This window comes from Lontra canadensis, unplaced genomic scaffold (genome assembly GCF_010015895.1).
Source record: "Lontra canadensis isolate GAN:19392208 unplaced genomic scaffold, GSC_riverotter_1.0 scaffold196, whole genome shotgun sequence".
In the NCBI taxonomy this organism is placed as follows: Eukaryota; Metazoa; Chordata; class Mammalia; order Carnivora; family Mustelidae; genus Lontra; species Lontra canadensis.
Genome location: NW_022631190.1, coordinates 1,323,797 through 1,347,945, shown reverse-complemented (window position 1 = coordinate 1,347,945; position 24,149 = coordinate 1,323,797). Strand labels below are relative to the sequence as shown.

At 42.3% G+C, this 24,149-nt stretch overlaps 1 protein-coding gene across 1 annotated transcript; it reads right to left on the bottom strand.

The window, feature by feature from the left end:
- Window positions 1-1,598: 1,598 nt before the first annotated feature.
- On the bottom strand, window positions 1,599-22,654 carry TMEM212 (transmembrane protein 212). The gene is given in 6 exon segments (XM_032847932.1): window positions 1,599-1,808; window positions 2,806-2,875; window positions 12,098-12,421; window positions 13,398-13,457; window positions 22,497-22,582; window positions 22,585-22,654. Coding segments are annotated over 5 exon segments (564 nt in total). The 3' UTR covers window positions 1,599-1,808; window positions 2,806-2,851.
- Window positions 22,655-24,149: the final 1,495 nt, after the last annotated feature.

The window sequence follows — 24,149 nt, the reverse complement described above, 5'->3', positions numbered from 1 at the left end:
GGTGGAAATGAATTCAGACAGTATACTGATAAAATTTAAATCCCTCCTGCTGTAATCACCCACAACTAGACATCAGGTAACTTCATTAAGTTAGAGGTGAACATGCGTTAATTGAAGAGCTGAGGTCTGGGCGGCCCCTATGGGACTTCCAGACACCAATGACTGAGCTGCGTCATACGTTCCAAGGACTAGAATGTGTCATTTAGCTTCTCTACACATCATCGTTTTCATGATATCTCACATTTTCACTCCGTACTTGTGCATTCTCAAATGAATGGACTTTATAGAAACGGACCTTCAAAGGCATCTAATAAATGTGCTGAATTGAATCAATGACTCTAGATGCAATTTTTGTGCTTAAGTCATGTTAGAGTGTCTGCCGCATGGGATACCTCTGCAGTGCCACGGAATTCTCTCAGCAAGCCCGAGAGTTAGCAAACCTCATCAGTTCCACAGAACCAGGGAGAGACGGAGGCTCTTGCCTAAACCCACGAGAGGGCCAGGGTCTGAAACTGGGTGTTTCTCATTCAGAAGTCCCACCCACTTTCTGCCATCCTCCACGGGTGCTTCTTAAGCTTTAGCATGCTCGGACTCACCGGGAGGAGGGATTCCTGACACAGACAGCTGGGACCCAACCCCCAAGTTTCCAGTTCATACAAGTTTCTGGGTGATGCTGATGCTCCCGGCATGGGAATCCCATGTGAGAACCACTGTGCTGTATTATTAAGAGCCGCAGGCGTGCAGACATAGAGACATGTGAGAACATATGACATAGAGGGACGCCCGGGTGGCTCAGGCAGTTGGTCAGAGGACTCTGGCTTTTGGCTCAGGTCACCATCTCAGGGTTGTGAGTTCCAGCCCCATCTGAGGTTCTGTGCTCAGCGGGGAGTCTGCTTGGGGATTCTCTCTCCCTTTGCCCCTCCTCCCTTGTGCCCTTTTTCTCTCTCAAAAATAAATAAATAAATCTTAAAAAAAAAAAGAATATATGGCAATGAGAATATAAGAAGCAAATCTCTAGACAGTTTAAGAAAGACCTCTTACATTTTTTTTTTTAAGATTTTATTTTTGAGTGATCTCTATACCCAATATAGGGCTTGAACTCACAAGGCTGAGATCAAGAGTCACACGCCCTACCCAGTGAGCCAGCTGGGCACCCCAGCTTTACCTTTAGAGCCACGGAACAGCTGAATGAGGCTGCCTCTTGGGAATGGTTCAGCTGTCAGGGACATTTAGATCTTGGAACTTTCAATGAGAAGTTGGCCCAGAGAACAGCTAAGGTCCCTTCTAACTATTAAACTGTCATGAGTGCCATAGACAAGCTACAGAGAGGCCAGAAGAGAGGGTCATTCTCCCCCTGCAGGAGGCCCTTCCCATTATGGCTACACTTCCATGTTTTAATTGTATTTGAGGATCTACAGTTGCCTTGGTAATGGCAATGAAGAAATGGTGAGAAAAATGGTTCCTTAATTTAGGTAATATAGACTGACAGTTTACTAAAACACCACACAGGGACAAGAGGAATTTAAAGAAAACATTCATTCATTGTGAATTTATATTTCAGATTCTAAAATTTTATGACAATGATGATAAAATTTCCATTTTAAGAATCATAGCAGGTAAATCAGAAAAAATGGGGTTAACAATCTAAAAAGGCTACAATGTATAATTATTTCAATTTTTATTTCATAAGAACATAGAGGAAAAAGTTTGAAGAAAAAATTATTTTGCAAATATTTCAAAAGAATGGCCACAAATATAACAAATTTAAGAGGAATGCTGCTTGAAATTTATTGTCCATTCTTTTGACCCTAGGAAGAAAAAAAATTAAAGTAGTGTTTATTTCCACAATTTATCAACGAAAATAGAGTGTCACTTTTGACATTTAAGTTAGCCTTTTTTATGTCACAGGAGCCCAATGAAGGATGATTCAAGTAACAGCACCATGGTACCACTTAAGGATTTAAGAGGAATCACCAGAGAGAACAATATTGGTGATATTGGCGGAGGGGGGTGGCAGAAAGATATAAAAAAGAAATAGATGTGTAATAAAATATCTGGCATAAGCATAAAACAATTCAGAAGAACTATTACTTTTGTGGGCAGGGACTGTCTAAGGAAGTGAGGGCTCTCTCCGTTGACTATCTTTTTTGGTCATTTGCTATTTGTTTTGTCTAGTTTGGGTTGGTTTGAAGCTTTTGGAAAATTAACAGAAGATTAGAGGGAAGTTTCTAAAATATTCGAATGAGAGCTAAGAATTTAAATTTGATTAGAAGTAAGAGGAAGAAAACAAGCATTTCTTGAGCAGCTATCAAGTGCCCAACCCATGTAAGGCTCCTAAAAGTCATTACGCCATTTCATTTGGCAATGTGTGAGGTACATGCGGTCTCCGGCACAAAGAGGTTCAATATTGATTTGTTCAAGGCTACTCAGATGGTAGGTGATGGAGGAAACAATTAAACCTCAAAGTGTCTGACTTCAAACGTACCATGGCATATCAGGTTCTCCATGTGTCATAAATAATGTCGAACACAATGCTTCCTCAATAAGGTACCGTTCCTCAGTATGGAAATTCAAATAGACTTTTTCTCTGTTTCTCTTCCTAGAAATTCTTCTTAGATTCAAATACCACAGTAAATTCCCCTGCGATGTGTGGATTGCTTTTAAATTTGCAATATTCCTGACATAGGTATTTAGGTAAGATTTTAACTATGGCTAGGAAGCCATAAAAGTGACCTCTAGTACTGCAGCCTGCCACTCTGCTACTCTTTTGACCCTCACACTCCCAGTCCCACCTTTTCTCCTCACCTTAGTCAGTCCAGATTCTTGGAGAAGAGCTGCACCCACATGGATATCACATGAAGGAGCTTGGCTGTATCTTTCGTGTTATGGGGAGCCACAGAAGGATGTAATAAGATAATATTTATTACTTATACTATTAGCACAAGATAATATTTATGACTTATACTATTACTATTACTCCACAGGGAAGTAATAAGAACAGATTTGAACTTGGGAGAGCTGATTCTAAAGCCTGTGCGGAGGATACTTCTTAAGAAAGACAAGATTGGAAGCAAAGATATCTGAGAAAGAGAAGACAAAGGGCTGAACCAGGGCCACCCTGGTCAGTACAGAGAAAGGGGGACATGGTGAATAAATATTTAAGAGGTGCAGTTGCCAGGATGTGGTGATCAACTGAGGTATGCAGAGTCAAGGATGACTTTAGGTCTTAGTCTTGTCCTGAGTGTCAGCTGGCAGCTGAGCTGGAGAAACAGGAAGACGAGCAGGTGGTGGGGACAAGGAGATGATCAGTTCCATTATAAACATCTTGAGTTTGATGTGTGTGTGTGGGACACCCAGGAAAGTGCCCAGAAAATAGTCCAATGTAGAGCTCAATAGAGCAGGAGAAGGGACTGGGCTATAAATATGGATGTGTGAGGTATCAGCCCAAAGATGATGACTGAGGCCACCAGCCTTAAAGAAGTAAGCAGAGAAAAGGAGCCTTTGGATAGACTGAGGAGGAAAAGCTTTGGAGAAGGAAGAAAACCAAAGCCAGTGATGTGTGGAAGTCAAAGGGGAGAGGATTTCATGAAGAAAGCAGTCAACAGTTTCAAAGGCGGTGGAGAGGTCAAGGAAAACGCAGATTGAAAAGACTCCATTGGGCTTGGCTATGTACGGGTTTTCATTGGCAATCTTTGCCATGAAAGCATGAGTAGAAGAAAAGAAGAGATAAGTTGTTAAATATGGCCTAGATTGAAATGGTCTTATGGCCCATGCTCTTTAGCACTAGGTTTATTATGAACTCAAAGCAATGCGTTGTTGGTAACTGATATGTGACTAACTAAAGCCAGGGAGTGTCCTGTGGCAAGCTTCAGAACCTCATTTGCTAGAATCCCAGGAAGAAATACTCTTGATGCCTTCTATTAGGTTCTTAAAATGGCTTTTTATAAATGATAAGATGTGAAACTGAATTAACCCTAAGTGACAAGAGTAGGACTCACACATTAAATCCAATAACTCTGTCTTGTCTCTCATGGTCAAGAAACCCCTCTACAACTTCCTGGGCTCCTTCCTTGTCCCACACGCTAACTGCTATAAGGTCCTGTTGATGCTACCTTTTAAATATCTCTCAAATGTATCACCTCTTCTCCATGCCCATTAGCACTATCTAATTCAAATTTCATTATTCCTCATCTGGGCTCTTGGTCCTCCTACCCTAGGGAACATTTTCCTTCAGTTCCTGTAAGTCAGTGGAGGACCAGACTATGCCTTATTCACACTTCGGTCTCTACCTTTAGCCTTTCGCACAATATCTGGCACATAATATATGCTCAATAAATGTTGAGAGGCAAGTATAAACAATGAATGTTATATTTAGGGCTTTGGAGCCATATTCCTCAAGACGTGATAAGAGGAAAGTCACATATTAGTGAACCCAAGATATTCCTCTTCTCAAATAGGCTCTAATTACCAGCCAGTGCCAAGTAATTCTATTGCTTTAAGTAGCAGCTTTCTTTTTAATCCATGACACTAGGTTAGTCATATGAAATCAGAGGGAAAAAAACACAAACATTTGGAACAATATTTTTTGCAAATCAACTGGAGTTTGAAGTTCCTTACTTATTTAGAAATACAATGGTAAGTTCTGCAACAACACGGATGGACCTAGAGAGTATAAAGTTAAGGAAAATAGGCTAATCAGAGAATGACAAATATCATTCAATGTCACTCATATGTTGGATTTAAGAAACAGAAGAAATTAAAAAAAGAGACTCCCGAAAAAAACAGACCCTTAAGCAGAGAACAAACTGGTGGCTACCAGAGGGGAGGTGGTGGGGGGATGGGGAAAATAGATAGAGGGGATCAAGAGTACAAAGAGTACACTTCCTTGCTGAACACTGAGAAATATATGGAATTGTTGAATCATTATATCATACCCTAAAATTAATATAACACTATATATTAATTATACTTGAATAATTAAAAAAGAAAGACAGCCAACAAGACAATTCTGGTTGGTTTGGTATGAGATTGAAATTTTTTTTTAAGAGAGTGGTGCAAGCCAGGGAGGGCAGAAGGAGAAGGAGAGAGGGAATCTTAAGCAGGCTCCATGCTCAGTGCAGAGACCTTATGGGGCTTGATCTCACAACCCTGAGATCATGACCTGAGCCCAAATCAAGAGTGGGAGTCACCCAGGTGCCCCCACAGATTGAATAGTGAGCAAAGAAAGTTGTTTTTCTAAAGTGATTAAAGTGATCTGTGTATCTGTAACAACTCTCCTACCTGTCTCGCTTGAGTAATATTGTTGGCATATATTACTTCTTGAGCTAGCAGAGTAAAGGCAGTGTGATGTACCCCAGTGACACATCAGCATGGTTTGGGACAAGAAAAGAGCCACTCCTTGCTACCAACAGTCCTCTCTTCTGAATGTTAATCTTCTCCAATGGAATAAAGTTTTATTTGAAAATCATAGACAGAGAGGCTCCTGGGTGGTTCGGTTGGATAAGTGTCTGACTTGGACTCAGGTCATGATCTCAGGGTCCTGGGATGGAGCCCCATGTTGGGTTACCTGCTCAGCATGGAGTTTGCTTCTCCCTCACACTCTGCCCTCCCCCCCCCCCCCCCCGCTTGTGCTCTTTTTAAAATAAATAAAATCTGAAAGAGAGAGAGAAAGAGAGAAAAAGAAAGAGAGAGGATGGAAGGAAGGAATGAAGGAAGGAAGGAAGGAAGGAAGGAAGGAAGGAAGGAAATCACAGACTGAGACAGAGCTGGAAAGGTGTTTGGATGTGCCTGACCAAGCCCGGCTGTCTTAGAGATGAAGAAGTTCAAGTCCACAACTACTGATGTGTGCAGGGGTGAACCACTGCCTTGTCCACAGTCCCTGGCTTGTAGGGCTAGTCTGGGAGAGAAGTGACATCGTGTCATTCCTTACCCCTCATGGGTTTCATTGTGTTTTATCTTAGTTACTTTTTCTGTGTCTCTCTCTTTCCTGGGGGAATGAACCGCGTAACACCCAGTAACAACCACTGCATATTCTCCTGGGTACTTAATACAGTGCAAAATGTCGAACCAACATTGTTACTTTGCAAAATGGTTTCCTGCTCACATCTTAGCACCATTACAGCCATTCTGAACTATTCACTAGGTATTAATTCAGTTTTCTTTGTTGAAACCAAATTTATATGATTATAGAGAATGGGGTCTTCTGATTTCTACTCAAGTTTCTGCCCTTTTATAAAGCCAAAACTTCTTCTGTGTTTTTTTTTTTTAAGATTTTATTTATTTATTTGAGAAAGAGAGAGAGAGAGCACAGAGGAGAGTGTGAGGGAGAAGCAGACTTCTTGCTGAGCAGAGAGCCTGATGTGGGGCTCGATCCCAGGACCCTGAGATCACAACCTGAGCCGAAGGTAGATGCTTAACTGATTGAGCCTCCCAGAGGCCCCATAATAATACCATTTTAGATTAAAACTAAGAAGGGGGGGGAGAAAAACCCAGTAGAATATTTTGTATTAAAAGATTAAACTGATTGAATGTCAAAAGGAAAACATGCTGATGTTCACAATGATTATAAAGTAAAAACTGAGAAAAAACAGTTGTCCAGTTACCTCCTTACTTATTGCTTCTGCTTTGACAAAATATCAAGCTAATTTTAATACATCACAATAGACAACTTTGGTCTCATTTCCTTTCTTCGTAAGTCGCTCTCACCCTTGGTGTGGTCTCACTAATTAAATGAAATGAAAATACCCTGGAAGAAAAAGAGCTTCCATTTCTATACATGAGTTAATTTTTGTCTGTGAGAAACATAAGAAAGACTGCCCACAAAATGCATGCCTACAGGGGCACCTGGGTGGCTCAGTGGGTTAAAGCCTCTGCCTTCAGCTCAGGTCATGATCCCAGGGTCTTGGGATAGAGCCCCGAGTTGGGCTTTCTGCTCAGCAGGGAGCTTTGTTCCACCTCTCTCTCTCTCTGCCTGCCTCTCTGCATACTTGTGATCTCTGCCCGTCAAATAAATGAATAAAATCTTTAAAAAAAATGCATGCCTACACAAAGCCACTTCGAGTCTGTAAAGCTGAAGAAACACTGTCTAAGACCCTTTGACACTGGGAGCGAGTCCTGACTCCACCTGACCAACTCAACGTCGTCATCTGTGAAACGGGGCTGATGAGATTTGTGGGGTTGTGAGGAAGGAAGGAGGAGGGAAATCACCTGACAAGTAGTAACTGTCTGATAAATAGCACCTCCAATTACTCTGCTCCTACACGGGCTCACGTCCCCACCATTATTATTCCAGATGACATAGTGAGATAGAAGGAACACTAATGTCCGGGATTGCAATTATTTTTCTAGATTCGGATTTTTCTGTTGACCGTGTTGAGGAGACACAGAAAGGAGCTTGTGAGGAAGAAATACAGTGGATTCTGACTATTGTGTGGCCCTCCCTGAGGCTGACTTGACTCTCCCCGAGGGGATTTAGTTCCCAGAAGCACCAGAGAGAACTTGCTAAAGCCCAACATGAGGTTTCAGACCCTTAGGGAAAGAGTCGAAGATGAATTTGTTTCAAAATGGGTTTCTGTTGCTAATGATACCGGGTACGTCCGCTAGAAGATTTGGAGCCGATGTATTTCTGCAAATTTGTCTTTTGTTTGGAAGAAGAGGCTCCTCCTCCAGTGGTAAATATTCTGTCCTCATATGTTTTTGAACTCTTTAAAGGATTTACCTACATCTTTTATGGGAAGTAAGTATTTCTCAATTCATTGAAAATAAAAAAGAAAGAAAACCACTGTATCACATGATAAGGGGGAAAATATTTTCTTTCCCCTTTCATTAAAAAAAAAAAAAAAAAAAGCAAAACCCCAAACATAACAATGAATAATGAAAGGAAAACAGACAGAGCCGGTCCATTCCGTGGGGGAGGGGCAGAGTAGCTGCTGGCCACAGCTGCCGCGCGTCTGGTGTCCCAATTCTTTCCTTTCCCATCCCTTTATTACTTACTGGACCAAGAATGTAGACAATTTGGGCTATGGTTGTTTTGCGTTTTGGTTTCTCGACTTAATCCTATGGGGTGCTCTTTGCCCCCTGCCCTGAGTCCTCAGCGGAGAAGGTCACCTCAGTGTGCTGCAAGGAGCCACACAAGGGGGGCTCGCGTTCCTTTTCCAGTTCCACCTCTTCCCATGAGCCCTGGAAACTTGGAAGGTCTCACGGTCTTAGCTGGGGCTGCTGTCACCGACTACCATAGACTGGGTGGCTTAAACAACAATTTCTCACAGTTCTAGTCTGGAAGGCCAAGATTGAGGTGTCAGCAGATTCAGCGACTGGTGAGAGCCCTCTTCCTATTTGGCAGATGGCCACCTTCTTGCTGTCTCCTTACCTAGGGGGGAGAGACAACTCTGGCCTCCTCATCTTCCGATAAGGGCATCAAGAAAGCTAATCCCATCATGGGAGCTCTACCCTCCTGACTTCACTAAACCTAATTATCTCCCAAAGGCCCCACCTCCTAATACCATCACAGTGGGTGTTTGGGAGTTTCATACACAAACATTCAGTCTTGTAGTACTAGTATAATGCTTTTATCAAAATCATCATACCCTTTATGCCTCTTTCAAGCATTTCTCACTGTGGTTTTGGTTGGGTACCAAATGACTGCAGCTCACACACCAACACTGTGCGACCTTCAATGAGATACTATCAACTGTTTGTGTTTCCTTCCCAAATCCATACATTAAAGCCCTAATCCCCACTGGGATGGTCTTTGGAGGTAAGTTATTTGGGAGGTAATTAATTTAAATGAGGTCATGAGGATGAGACCCCCATGATGGGATTAGTGCCCTTATAAGATGGGGACAGAGATCTTCTCTGTCCAAGAGCAGGCACAGGAAGGGTCGTGTGAGCACACAGTGAGGTGACTGTCCACAAGCCAGTAAGAGAGGCCTCAACAAAGACCAGCCATCTTGGTACCTTGACCCTGGGATTCCAGCCTCCAGCACGGAGAGAAATAAATGTGTTGGTTAAGCTACCACGTCTATGGTATTTTGTTATAATAGCTTGAGCTGACGGGGATGCAATTCAATTCTCCTAAACTGAAAAGGCACAGAGAGCAGAGAAATAATGAAAGGTGATTCCTAAGGGAGTGTTTGGTTTGTTTCTGAACATACAGAAGAATTCCTAGAAAAGAATATTTTCCATCATAATATTGACTATTACAGATACGAAAAAAATTTTTGTTCTATAAAGCAATACAATTATAATTTCCTCCAAATCTTCCATCAAACTATCACTTTTTCCTTTTTTACAAATTTGCCTAGCTCTCGAGTTTCCTGATAGGTGATGGGCATTAAGAAGGAGGGCACTTGAAGTAACAAGCACGGAACCTTGTTTGCAACTGATGAATCACTGAATTCTGTCTCTGAAGCTAACAATACAATCTATGTTAATTAAATTGAATTTAAATAAAACATTTAAAAATAAATAAAAAGTAAAAGTATTGCTTATCTCTTTCAGCATGAACCTAACAACTATATGGAGGCTCATTAAAGGTAGAATCACCATGTAGAATTCTATATCCTAACAAGTGACCTGACATTTCTTCTAAGAAAGTTTGTGTTTTCTAGAAATTGCACCTCATATAGCTGAGATTTCTACATGGTAACATAGTAACAAAGCTTTGTGTTTTCTTTTAAGATTTTATTTATTTATTTTGAGAGAGAGAGAGAGTGAGCGCAAGTCGGGAGAGGGGCAGAGGCAGAGGAGGAGAGAGAGAATCTCAAGCAGAGTCCATGTTGAGCACAGAGCCTGACGTGGTGCTCTCTCCTACAACCATGAGATCATGAACTGAACTGAAATCAAGAGTCAGATAACCTACTGAGCCACCAAGGTGTCCCACATGGTAACAAAGGCTTGTGCAAGCTGCACATGCTCCTTTTGTGCTCAGGGGCAATGGTGTATTTATTAATACAGAAACTCCTATCCCATTGTGTCAGCCACTCATCCTTGCTAATGAAACATGATCTGCTACCATTATGGATTAAGTGGTGTCAGGTCATCCAAAAATGCTCACCAAAGATTTGCTGTTTATTAAATTTATTGAGAACTCTTACCCAAACTAGTGCTGCATTTTACACAGAGGGGAAAACGGAAATTCTGTCCAGAAGTTACACTAAGAGAATCCTGTGCTAAGAAGAGAATTTTCACCAGGATCTCCTGGGGCATGTGTTAAAAATGCATATTCTCTGATTCAAGCCCAGCGTTTCTGCCCTAAGAATGTGCCAGGACTCGGGGCGCCTGGTCTGTCTTCAGTTTAGGTCAGGCATCTGTTATTGGGCATCTGCCTTCGGTTCGGGTCATGATCCTGGGGTCCTGGGATCGAGTCCCACATCGGGCTCTCTGCTTGGCAGGAAGCCTACTTCTCCCTCTCCCACTCCCCCTGCTTGTGTTCCCTCTCTTGCTGTGTCTATCTCTGTCAAATAAATAAACAATAAATAAATAAAATCTTAAAAAAAAAAAAAGAGAATGGGCCAGGACAGAAGCCAGAAATATGGTTTAACAAGATCCATGGGTGATTCTGATGTCATTGATCCACTTTGAGAAATATATTGTAGTTGTGTTGTGTCCTATCCCTAGTTTAGAAATCACACACCAGGGACGCCTGGGTGGCTCAGTTGGTTAAGCCGATGCCTTCGGCTCAGGTCATGATCCCAGCATTCTGGGATCGGGTCCCACATTGGGCTCCTTGCTTAGCGGGAGCCTGCTTCTCCGTCTGCCTCTGCCTTCCACTCTGTCTGCCTGTGCTCACTCTGACAACTAAATAAATAAAATCTTAAAAAAAAAAAATCAAACACCAAGAACCTACCATCTGAGCAAGGTAGGTGAAGGCGATATTCTAAAGTTGGAGAACTTTGCTCTGTTTTCAATTAATTTTTTCTCTTTCCAGGCACTTTAGATGGCCTCACTATTGGGTTTCCATGAGGCTGACTTACCAAGCTCTAAGGATTTTTTTTTTCATTCTTTTCTCTCTGCTCTCTAGCCAATGTTAAACCTCGGGTGTCATGTCCGAGATGGCAGCCAATTGTCTGATTAGCTATGCATGCCAAGGGGTTATGGGTAACCAATGCTTTAATGTATGATTCTCCTGGGTTTATGTTCATTTTAACAAAGGGCTTTAAGAAGTTGGGATGGTCCCTACCAGGGAGAAATCTCTACATTCTAAACTCCTAGATGTACTGGCAGTATAGCAGGGGAGGTAATTTTTGTCTGCTAGCCTCAATTCTCAGTAGGCCTCCTCGTAAAATCAACTCTGTTCCTAAGAATGTACAGGATTTCCTTTGCAGACTTATGTAGAAGTTGAAGAGGACAAGACTGACCACAAAAGGTATAGAGAGTGCCAAGTTCTTGTCTTCCAACTTTGCTGATTTGTGTTGATAGGATCAAACTGGGAAAAAAATTGGCTAACATAACCCAAATTCACCTGGCCTTAATATAATACTAACTTGAATCATAAAGCCAGTAGAAGAGTTTGTTGTGGGAAATATCTCTTTCCAGGAGGAGGCTGTTCAACTCATAATGGAGTGACCCAGTATCAGACATAGGAATTTGGAATCAGAAATCTCGCCCAGTGGTTCTGTTCTAACCCTTCTGGAGGCCAGATCCACACATCTTGGTGATCTAGCAGAGGAGAGAGGGTACAAGGTGGGTGACAAGGGGGCCTAGGATAGATCTGTCCTATTATGAGAAATAGTTCTGGGTTTTAAATCTGGCCCTACTGCTCATTAGCTGTGTGACCTTAGGGAAGTTACATAAACTCTTAGCCTCAGTCTACTATCTGTAAAATGGGAAGGACATTGATAGTAAACATTCAGTTCATATTTCTATTGCTATCATATTATCAATATTATTCTTAGCCATCCAGGGAAAAAGTAAGAAAGCTAAATTTGATGTTGGTATAGATCAGCCTCTCTGCTGGGGCAGAAGTAGAAAGGGTGAGAAAATTTTGGTTATACGAGATCCAATGATAAATAAGAGAGGCAGATTAAGAACTAATATGGCAGACTTTCCATTTTAGCATTCAGGGCTAAGAATGGGTTCTCCCTTTCTGGAAACTTACGTGTAAGTGTGTCTTCCAGATCAGTCCTGCAGAAAGCTTGATGAACACTGTCAAGGACACACAGAACATGGCAAAGCTCAGGCACAGGTCGAAGGCTTGAAGGGTCAGGTGGTACTCTTCATAGTGCAGCGGGTCCACACAAGTTGATGGGAAGCTTGCATATGGAAAAGGAAAGGCAACTGCATAACCAAGGAAATCAGTCCCTGCTATCCCTGAAAATGAGTAGAAGCAATATGGGCCAAGGAGAGCCGATTCCAAGGCTACAGCAAAATGAAGTGGACATCCCATCATGCTCAGAATCACAAAGGTGAAACTAGCTTCCCACTGAAAATAAAACAAAAACAAAGTGTTACTTTGGGAACTGAATTCTTCAAAAGCTTTTCAGCAATATGAAGAAGGAAGATGTCAGGTATGAATCTCTTTTATTGGGAAGCTAAGGAGAAATGAATTACAACATTCCCTTTTAGGCCTTTTGTTCGCCTCTTGAATCTACACTATGGGAGAATAACCTATTAGCCAATTGGGCCAAAAATGAAATTAATTCCATTCAACAAACATGTGTTTATTTTGCTTGTATCATGTGTTGATAGCCAGTCTGGGGTGGGAAAAACAAACAGGAGTACACAGAATCCTTGCCTTATCCTAGCACCTTGTTAATCAGGGAGGGCATGGTCCATGATTCAGCAGCACTGACAACCCCTGAATTTGTTAGAAATGTAGAATCTCACACCTCACCCGGATCTACTGAATCTGCCTTTGCATTTTAACCAGATTCCCCAGTGATTCACACGTATATTCAAGTTTGAGCCACGGGAAGATCTATGATCAGATCAAGGTAGTCTTTTTATATTATGGGATTACTTGGCTCCATACTATTGAAGTGCAAGATATCATGGACTTTTCATCTTTTTTTAGGGGGAGAAGTAACAGAGACATTGGAAGGACATCCCAAACTGAGGAGCTGAGCCTTAAAAAGACAGCTTAAAAACAGAGGAGCCCTACGGGTCCATTTATTCAAAATAAAATTCAGGAGCATTAACATCGGTGGTGTCCTCACCAAATTGGAACACTTAAATATTTACAGTAATCACAGGAACTTGTAGAAAATGTTTGGAGAAGAAATCAGATAAAAATTATCCATTTAACACCCAGTTTACTCCTGAAACCCATTATAGTAAGGCATCAATCAGACAGAATTCAATGATAATTGGAAATCACGTTCTCTATGTTCCATCCTGAACTGGTAGAGATTTGACCTTGAAACCTACTCAATCATCCTCCTCGGTGTCTGTATATTTACCAGGTATCTCTTGGTCCACTCTTTGTGAGCCAACAGCAGAAGTATACCAGTCGTGATGGCCTGTGAGAAGAAAATGGAAAAATAACATCCATGATAGAATGTACCTCTGGAAAGAGTTCAATCTGTCTCACGGTTTGACAACTTTATTATGAACTGGAAAGAACAGCAAATGGCTAAATGGATTTATGGCTCTGATCTGCTCCTCACTGGGGATGACAATGAGGCAAGGAAGCCATCAGTGTCATAAAGACATGATTCATACAAGCTCATTTTTTGATTTTCTGTGTTGTCTTTGCCATTGCAATTATAACCTTCACTACTGTTAGGTGTTACTGTAGAAAAGCCTTGCTTTATAACCCTCGCCATATGCTTTAGTTTGATTCATTGTCTATCGTTCATCTTTCTCACAAATTGTTAAAATTACAAATGGGAGGAACCAGTCAGGAAATGTCACAGAGCCCTGAAAAGCCACCCAGCAATGGCATTATCTTTTCTTGTCTGCTTTTCTTTTCTTTCGAGATTCTGCAGCCTCAGCCTGCTGGTGGGATGCAAGTATATGATTCCTGGTTCTCAAGTAACGAAGTTATAATTAGAGTGAATGCATGGTGAGACCTTAATCCTTCTGGGTACAGTGGTGTCCACAAGACATTGGTTTTTGTTGTTGTTGTTGTTGTTTTAGTCTCCTTTGAGGGGAAAAAGACCCAAAGTGCAGAATGAAAATAGTTAAAGAGGGGAATGGTGTCACTGGAATTGAGTAATATATAATGAAAAAAAAAAAAATTCTGGGCTCATCTCTGACTCAGCTCTGGGTCTGATGAAGATCTTTGTGGTCCCTGAGCTTGGAAACCGCTTATTTCTGGCCCATAAATCATTTGTTCCTGGTCGAGGAACGCTTTGAGGTTGAGAGGAAACCAGGAAGAGATGTGTCTGTAACGAGATGTAGAATGAGGGCAGGATTAAGACTAGTTACAAATTAGGCTTTTGGCAGAGAAATAAATATGACTGTATGTATAGTATCAACCAATTTGAGGGGAAAAATCCTTTTGTACCAAGATGGTTTTGAGGTATACTGCTTTCATAGCTTCTGTGTCCACTCGGTATTTTTTGTGGTGGTGGTGGTGGTGGTGTTGGTGATGGTTGGTTGTTGATTGTTTTTTTGTTTGTTTTGTTTTGTTTTGTTGAGATCCAGCTTTTCATTTTCCTGACGTATTTTATTTTGAATGTCCGACTTCGAGAATGGGGGGTGGGGGTGGGAGAAGCACACACACGTCTGCTCACACGAAACTTCTCGTATAGCTACGGCTGAAATTCCAGACGTGGCATCGCCGACCCATAAAACTCCCGTGGATCAAAACAGAACCATCTGCAGGCAAAGGAGGTTGGCTTGATTCTGCAAGAGGAAAGTTTCCAGGGGACCCTGCGGAGGTTGAGCTTGCATCAGGAGCAGACAAAACGGGAGCATTAGAAAGAGCCCCTGGGCTTGGCTGCTGAGCCTGGGGCGGGTCTCTGCTCCGGGAGGCAACAAGCTCTCACCCACACGTCACTCCTTGGGAGAGAGCAGCCCTCCACCCAGCAGGAGAAGAGCGAAGGACACACTCTCGTGCTAGGGTAACTCCCAGTCCATAGCCAACATGGCTAGGTGCCTCGATTCCAGGTTGCCTTAGCTACTTTGGCGTGAACCGTCGCTTTCCTTTCAAAAGTTGAAAAATGCGGCGGGATGGCAGTGGGCTGTTATTTCTGTCGTCACTGCCAGCTTGAGTTTTGCTTTGTTTACACAAAACCTTGAAAAGATCTTTCACGGAGGAGGCTGGTGTATGAATGCCGTTCAGTAACCTGTGAAATCCACCCTGTGGACGGTGGTGGCTCAGGAGCCAGCACACCCATCTTTCCTGGTGCACACCCCCCACCGCCCCCACCGTGAGCCAGAGGGCAAGATGTCCCCTGAGTCACAGCCTCCCTTTTCTTGCTTTCTTTTCCTCTTTTCTTCTCTCTCTCTCTCTCTCTTTTTTTTTTTTTTTTTTTTAAAGACTTATGTATTGGGCACCTGGGTGGCTTAGGCCTTAAGCATCTGCCTTTGGCTCAGGTCATGACCCAGGGTCCTGGGATAGAGCGCTGCATCCAGCCCCGGGCTCTGCTGGAAGCCTGCTTCTCCCTCTCCCTCTCCCACTCCCCCTACTTATGTTCCCTCTCTCACTGTGTCTCTCTCTGTCAAATAAATAAAATAAAATCTCGAGAAGAAAAGATGTATGTATTTATTTGAGAGAGAGCGAAAGTGCCCGAGCACACATTCATGTGAGCGGGGGTGCGCGGTGGACAGAGGGAGAGTCTCAAGCAAACGCCCCTGCTGAGTGCGGAGCCTGGGATGCTGGGCTTTATGTCCCCACCCTGAAATGGTGACCTGAGCTAGAACCAAGAGTGTGACACTCAACTGATTGAGCCACCCAGTCACCCTCTTTTTTTTTTTTTTTTTTTTTTTTTGAAATCTTATACTTAGGGAGAGGGGAAAGAAGGTAAAAGGAAGAGTTTTGAGGGTATGGAAGAGAAGTCAAGTGGGAAAAGGAAATGGGAGAGGTAGTGTCTGAGAGGCAAGTGCTGGGTCCAGCGGGGCAGTCAGGTTTCAGGAAGGACCAGGAGGAGGTGCCTGGGGAGTATGAGCCTGGCCAGAAGGCCCAGGCCTGCACTCTCCACCCTCAGCTCTTTCTGACAGGCTAGCTTTCTGCTCCACAGGGCAGTTCCTGGGACTAGACTTAGGTTTCCTAAGAGGAGCTGCTAACAGTCTACTTGCATGCTAATCGTGAGCCCTCCCACTGAGTCTTTAAATTGCCGCGTAAAGACACAGTTCCCAGAAGCAGATGAATTGAAGGAAGTGGGAAGCAGTCACAACGGAAATAGAAACTTTTAGGGGAATCATTTTAATAGGCGCTAATTTATTCACTGACAAACATCTATTGTGGGTCTACTGCGAACAAGGGATGTGACTGGCACTCTGCCGACAGCATCATAACAGTTAACATTTACGGAGCGCTTACTGTATGCCAAGCATGATACTAAACACTTTCCATGTGTTAACTCATTTAATCCTTATAATGATGGACACCTCCTCCTTTTTAAGTGAGCCACAGAGAGGCAAATCAGGTGAGCAAGCTCACCAAGTAACAATGACAGGCATAGGGGTTCCAGCTTTCATTGGAATTTACAGTCCAGATGTGAACGTGATGAGAAGAACATCCACCTATTGAGGCAAGAAAGAGTGAATGCTTTCTGTGTGAGAAGAGCCCAGTGATAAGATACCACTTCCGGGGGGGGAAGATTGAGGATGAAAGCATTACCCCCCACAGGGGAAACAGGAGCCGAAGCAGGTTTGAAGGATGGATGTGATTTCAGCGGAGGTGCCGGGGGAAGGACAGCCTGAGTAACATGTGCAAAGGTGGGAACACAGCAGGCAGGCTTGGCGGACAGTGAGGCAGGCTCCCCGATGCGGGACAGGGCTGGTTCTGGGCACAAAACCAGTAGGAAATAAGGCTTGAAAGCCACGTGGGGCCAGGTTGAAAAGGGCCTGGAAATTCAGGCTGACATATCTGAACTTTGTCTGGACAATGAAGCAACACTGAAGGTTCTTGAAGAAGGAGTCAAACTGATGCAGTAGAGATTTAGAAAGCTGAGCCTATGGTCATGTGCATGTTGGGTCCGGATGCCCGGAGGCCTAGGTGTCTCTGTAGGAACTTGGTCTTCAGACGTGGAATGAATTTTTTTCTTTACTATTATTTTTTTAAGACTTCACCTTTTTAAAGTAATCTCTACACCCAACATGGGGCTCAAACCCACAACCCTGAGATTAAGAGTCACACACTCCACTGACTGAGCCAGCCAGGCACCCCCTGACCCAAACTTTTTTTTAAACCTCTATCCATAGCAAGAAATATATTTTACATCATGCCCAAGCCATAAATATATTATGTATGATACACTCTGGTTCTATTCTATTCTATTCTATTCTATTCTATTCTATCCTATCCATGTTTTATAAATGCTGCTAGCTACCCAATAGATTGATTTTAGAACTCATTTATGAATGGGTTCCCACAGTTTGGCTATTGAAGTTATCTAGGCGTAAAACCTGGGTGGGTTGGGAAGTGATAAGGAGTTGAGTGGTAAGTGGAGCACAGTGAGAATAAGAGGAAAGCATACATAAGGATATGCTTCACAGGAAAAATAAAAGTTAGCTGGCAATGGACTGGATGCAGTGGGGTAGAAGTGGGGCTGAGAGTAGGTTGGTTTAGGGCACTGTTGCCCAGAGCACAGTTCTAGGACCAGCAACGTCAGCATCCCTTGGAAACTTCAGAGATAGGCAGAGCTATGGCCCCAGCCCAGATTTACTGAACCAGAGTATACATTTTAACCAGGTCCCCAGAGTGATTCAAATGGGCATTATAGTTTGAGAAGCACTAGTTAAACTGGAGGGAAAGATTGAACTGAAAGTCACTCTAGGATTTGAAATAGGGTTCAGAGCCTAGAAAGTCAGGAGAAGAAATCATTGCTTATGGTGCTGAGATGATTTTGGGGGGACAAGCTGAGCTTAAAGAAGCCTAGGACATCTAGGGGTACCTGGGTGGCTCAGTCCGTTAAGTGTCTGCCTCTGGCTCAGGTCATGATCTCGGGATCCTGGGATCGAGCCCCATGCCACGCTCCCTACTCAGCAGGGAGTCTGCTTCTCCCTCTCCCTCTGCCCCCCACCTCTCTCTCTCAAGTAAATAAATTAAAATGTTTAAAAATAATAATTAAAAAAAAAAAAGAAGTTTAGGCTATCCAAGTGGAAAACTGGCCATCAGGTGTCTGACAATCACAAAACTGTTGACGCTGTAAGAAGCTTGAGTGATGGTGAAATCAAGTCCGTCCTCTGACAGAGGAAGACACTGGGGCCCTTCTCCTGAGTTCCCGTCTCCAGGCAGGATTCTGGGTGCAGCACAGCTGCCTGACACTAAGTCACTGGAGCTGCCAAGCCACGTTTTCCAGGATTCAAGTAGAGCTCAGTCCTTAAGGCACTGTGTCTCCTGGCTCCATACTTGCTAGCAGCAGATAACTTTAAATCACCTAGCTCAGAAATTATAGGAAATCTGCTTATCATGTGGCTGTCAGAGGAGAGCTTGAAGAGTCTGAGGACCAATATTTATGAAGAATTTAGAAAGTCTGGAATGAAAGCATTGAACAAATACAAAATTCTGTGACATTTGTAAAAACCTATCTTTTGTAAGCCTCAAAAGAGATAGGGAGTCTCTTGTGAAAGGAAATAGCAATACGATTGAAGTGTACAATTTGTCTTTCCACCAGAGGAAGATTCACTCTGCAGGCAAGTAGGAAGTGACTGGTAGGGGCACGTGGGTGGCTCAGCTGGTTAAGCGTCCGACTCTTGATTTTTGGCTCAAGTCATGATCTCAGGGCTGTAAGGTGGAGCCCCACATTGGCCTTGAGCTCAGCGGGGAGTCTGCTTGGGATTCTCTCTCTCCCCCCTCTGCCCTGCCCTCCACGTCCTCTCTCTCTCTCAAACAAATAGATCTTTAAAAACAGAACAAACAAACAAACAAACAAAAGTGACCAGTAAAGAAGGTTGTGGAATGAGTCAGAGACCTTTGAAGTTGACCCTGATCAGATGGAGCTGTGACTTGCTAGGAAACTCACCAGGAAAAGAAAAAAACCACATTGTTCCAAGCTTAGACATCATTAAAAGAGTGAGCATTCTTATTGTTTTCCTTCTCAAGAGGTTTTTTTTCCCCTGCTTTAGTATAATACCAGCTTGACTTTTCGTCTTTGCAACCTAATCGGAGGTCAGTGGTGTGAGAAATTTTGTACCAGGGCATGGGACCCATTCACTTACTCAACCCTATTTATTGAACAGTATTTATCGAACACCTAGTCTGTGACTCACTCTGTTCCAAGTGCTGCAGGTATAGCAGAAAACAAAAAGAAAAAAAAAATCCCCACCCTTGTATAATATACGCTTTTTAGGGGGGAGGTATAAACAAACAATAAATAAGTATATTATATAGTATATTATCTGGCAATAAGGGCCATGGGGAAAATAATAGAATAGGGAATGAGAAATCGGGGATGCCCCGTGTGGGGGAGATTTACAATTTTAAATCGGGTAATGAGGGTCATGAAGTAAGGCATCAAGGAGAAAGTGACATGACTTTAAAGAATTAAAGGAAGTTAAGGGACAAGCCATGTGTGGGAACAGGCTTCAGGCAGAGAACAGACAGTGCAAATGTCCTCAGGCAAACAACATACATTGGAATGTTTGAACACAACAAGGTGCACGTGTGATGGCTAAGGGAACGGAGAGTGGTGGGAGATGAGGTCCCGGAAGGTAACAAGATGGGGAACTTGGCTGCTCATCAGGGAATAGAATGGGAAAATGAACAGACGGCAAGAGGTTAGGAAGGAAGGGTTTGAACAGAAATTGGGCACTGATGGGATTCAGGGTGGGTGGCCCCCAAATAGGAGACTTTGGCATGTTGATTATTTTGAATTAAAGTTTTTTAGGAAACAACAGATGCAAGAAGAACACTGACTCTCCTTTGTCCCCCTGAAAGCAGGAAATGAATTCCCCAGGTGAAGGGGTGCCCTCCCTGCACTGGAGAGTAGAAGTTTTCCTCCATCACAGCACAAACAAGAGACATGGTATCAACTAGCATGTGTGTAGAACTTTAAAATTGGCAAAGCCTTTTATTATACAAGCTTTGTTCAAATTTGGTCATTCTCACTGAACAACTCAGGGTCAGATAGTGTTGCACAGACTCTCTTTACCTGCAAAATTCCTCATGTTCTAGGTAAAAGCAATGAAGAACTAGCTGAGTGAGGGTCCTGCTCTTGGCCATATACCAAGAATGTCAGAGTCAGCACTTGAACGTAGGCCCATTCTCCCCAGTCTTAATTTTTGGATTCCAATTCCCCATGCTGTCAATCTCAAAATCAAATAGCTATCAACTATCTGTGTGCTGGACACAGATCTTGTCATTTCTCTGGGTCTAACCAATAAAACAGATATTGATATAGAATAAGCCTATATTCAATAATTTTTTTTCCTAATCAATTCTCATGTTCTATGATAGACAGCAGGGACAGACATAGAATTTAGAAAAAGGGACACAGAGTTGGACTCTAATTGTGGTTTTGTTTAACTTTGGGTCAGTTCTGAAGTCAGAGTTAAAAAAATTAACAGAATAGAAAAATATCGGACTTCATTTCACACAGAAAGCTAAATATTGTTTTGTGAAACTTTGTTATATTTAGTTATATGTATTTATCAAAACCTATCTATTTACCTAGAGAGAATTATAGAGAAGTATTTATGTACATTCTAGGTCCTGATGTAAAAGGTTTTCCTTACTCTGGGTCATCAGTGAAAAGTGTGGCAGGTGCTTGGATAAATGTAACTGTCATCTTTGCATTCCAGTAGATTTTTTTTTTTTTTAAGATTTTAGCTAATTATTTGACAGAGATGCAGGGAGAGAGGGAACAGAAGCAGAGGGAGTGGGAGAGGAAGAAGTAGGCTTCCTGCAGAGCAGGGAGCCCTATGCAGGACTTGATCCCAGGACCCTGGAATCATGACCTGAGCCGAAGGCAGACACTTAATGACTGAGCCACCCAGGCATCCCTCCAGTAGATGTTTAATAAATATTTCTTTGAATGGATGTATGGCTTCAGGCAGGAGATGGGGAAAAAAGCAGATGGGGAAGACTGGGGAGGTAGATGTAAAAGAATGTATTAGGAAAGAAAAAAAAAAACACCATCCCACGCTTTCCTCATTCATTTCCACACTCCCACCTTTCGCTTTCTCCATCTACTCACCATCCTTGAACCCCACTAGATGGAATTTTTAAAAAACTGAGACCTTTTGTTTGTTTCTTTTACCATTGCAACTCAAGCATGCAGTAGGCTGTCAATACATATTTATTTAATAAATAGATAAAAATGATATGTTTTAGGGTCTTACTTTTAGGTGATATCCCAGTTAAAGTTGGATTTTTTTTTTATTTTTTTTTTTTTAGACTTAAAAGGTTGCCTTTCTCAAGAATGGCTATGTTTAGGGGCACCTGGGTGACTCAGGCGGTTAACTGTCTAGCTTTGGCTCAGGTCATGATCCCAGGGTCCTGGGATCGAGCCCCACCTAGGACGGGTGGGGAGCTTGGCGGGGAGCCTGCTTGGCGGGGAGCCTGCTTCTCCCTCTGTCTCTGACTGCTGTTCCCCCTGCTTGCGCTCTCTCTGTGTGTCAAATAAATAAATAAAATCTTAAAAAAAAAAAAAAAGAGAATGGCTACATTTTAGTAGAAAACTAAAGATCAAAGGCTCTAAAGTCGAAATTCTCTGGTCTGCGAATGTCAGGCATCACAGGAAACGATGAGAGAAGGATTTGTGGCAAGGCTCTGTAACTCCTCTTAAACCATACCACCATGGAAGACATCTATTCGCAAGGCTAGATGTGTTCATTTCTTTGACCCAGAGAGCTGGAGTACCAGAACAGCCTTCATTGGTGCAGTCATTGTACTTGTACTTGGCCCATGTACCCTTTCCTAATGAACTTCGACGTTGGAGAGGTACCTCACCCAACTTCTTGAATGACTTTCAGTTCAAACAGTTGTTTACAAGGACAACTGTGGGAAAACTAAGATTTGGGGCTTGCAAATCGTGGATCAGATTGACACACCTCAGTGTTTCTAGGGAAAGCATTAGTCTGAAAATTATTTTACTTTGTTCTCCATTTTTACATGTTTTTATGGTTCACATTTTTTTCTAAATTCAAGTTTTATGGGAGAGATTTCAGTTTCTCAGAATACCAAGGTGAGAAGATTGAAATAACTTTTTAAGAATTTCTTGAACAGCATTTCATTATAGTACACATGATGGTATATATGATAAAATGGTATCAAGAAAGATTCTACATTTGAGAGGCAACAAATGGAAATCAACGTTCTACGGTAAATTCTAATTTTCTGTTGATTTTGGACTTCTTCGTATTGTTGGAAACCATGTTATTCTTTTTCTTCTTTCCCTCACTTCTTTCTTTCTTCTCCCAATATATGTAATAAAATATTTTCCTACCAAAGCTCCATTCCAGATGGGGCAAGCAATCCAGACACTCCATCCCATGAGCCAAAGCTTGTAAGAAAAGATGGGGAAGAAAGTGTAACTCCAGAGAATACACTGAGAGCCCCCAGGAAAAGGAGAATTCGGCCAGCAGCCTGGTGTAGGCTCTGCATTTTCCTCTGTGACTTGGTCCTCGATCTCAAAGATGTTTTGTTACCAAAACATGAGGGTATGTGAAGCCTCAGTAAACAGAAGTTTCTTAGAGACAGTAGCCATGACACATGTGGACTGTTGATCTACTTGGAAACAAGCTTCTGTTTGTTGCACCGAAGATAATAACATGTAATGAAATAATCCTTGACATAAATTTGGTACAATAAATTCTAATACTAGTTTACTCAGAGAGTGAGTGAGTGCGAAAGAGAGAGAGAAATCATTCCTTGTTTTGGATCACCGCCTCCATTCCCTTCATTCTGCCCTGTGGTGGGGAGTGCCCACTTCCTGGCTTAATCAGATTCAAAGGCTTGCTGACTGAGCTAATTGTTTCTCAACTCAACCTGCCTGGTGGTTCCAGCATAAAGCCAACATCCTTTGTGCACAATAGATTCACATTCCCAGCACAATTTCCCACAAAACAAAGTAAAAATAAGCACTCTGATCACTTTTCATTATATTTAATTTAGATGATTTAGAGCAAAAACAAGATCTCTCCCCATCTTTCAAAGTTCAATTCTACTACAATTATTTTTGAATTTTTGGTACAGATTTTTGACATGGTTTCATTCCCAAAGAGGCGTAGGCTTCATTATGGAGTTCTGTCTTGTTTTCATGAAACCAGCTTTACCTTATGTTACTATTAATTCAATCATCAAGTAGAGGACAAAGATGGAAGTGTATGTAGTTGTAAAATAAACTTTGAGGAGTAATTAGTTTAATAAAATACAGATGTATAATCATTCTTGAGTTATAATTCAAATTTTAGATGTTGGGCTTATGTACATTTAAGCAACTGTAAAAGTTGATTTCTTAATTTCTCACACATTTGAGAAAGTGGTACGTATTTGCTTTCGACTCTTAGGACATGTTTTTCTGTACTAAGATGGTATCTTGAGAACACAGACCACTTTCTGAAGATAACTGAATAATTTTCCTGTTCAATATTAATGGCTATTCCCTTCAGTGAGATGATGAATACTAATTTTAGGGATGGAAATGCAGTGGTTTAGAGCATGGATTTTGGCATGAGACAGACCTAGGATCCATTATCTGCCAGGTACGTGACCTCGGACAAGGGCAAGTTACTTAGCTTTCTAGGTCTGTTTCTTCATATGGGAATAAACTTGGTCTTTATCTCACCAGGTGGTGATTGAGAAAAGTAAATGAGACAATACACGTGAAATGCTTAGCATCGAGCTCTGCATTATGGTCCTTTGCCTATTGTTACACAGGGCGCGCCATCTTTGGAGTTCTTTCAACATGGGACGGGGGCGCTGTCATTACTGTTGCTTTTAGGCATCATCTTATCATCTTACTGCATCGTATGCAGCTCCCGAACGACTCTTCCCTGTTCAGTGAGGAGGGAAGCTGCTCTCAGATTCTCTGCTTTTTTTTTTTTCTTTCGTTCCTGTTTCTCTGCCTTTGATAGCCATTCCACCGTGGGACCTCGAT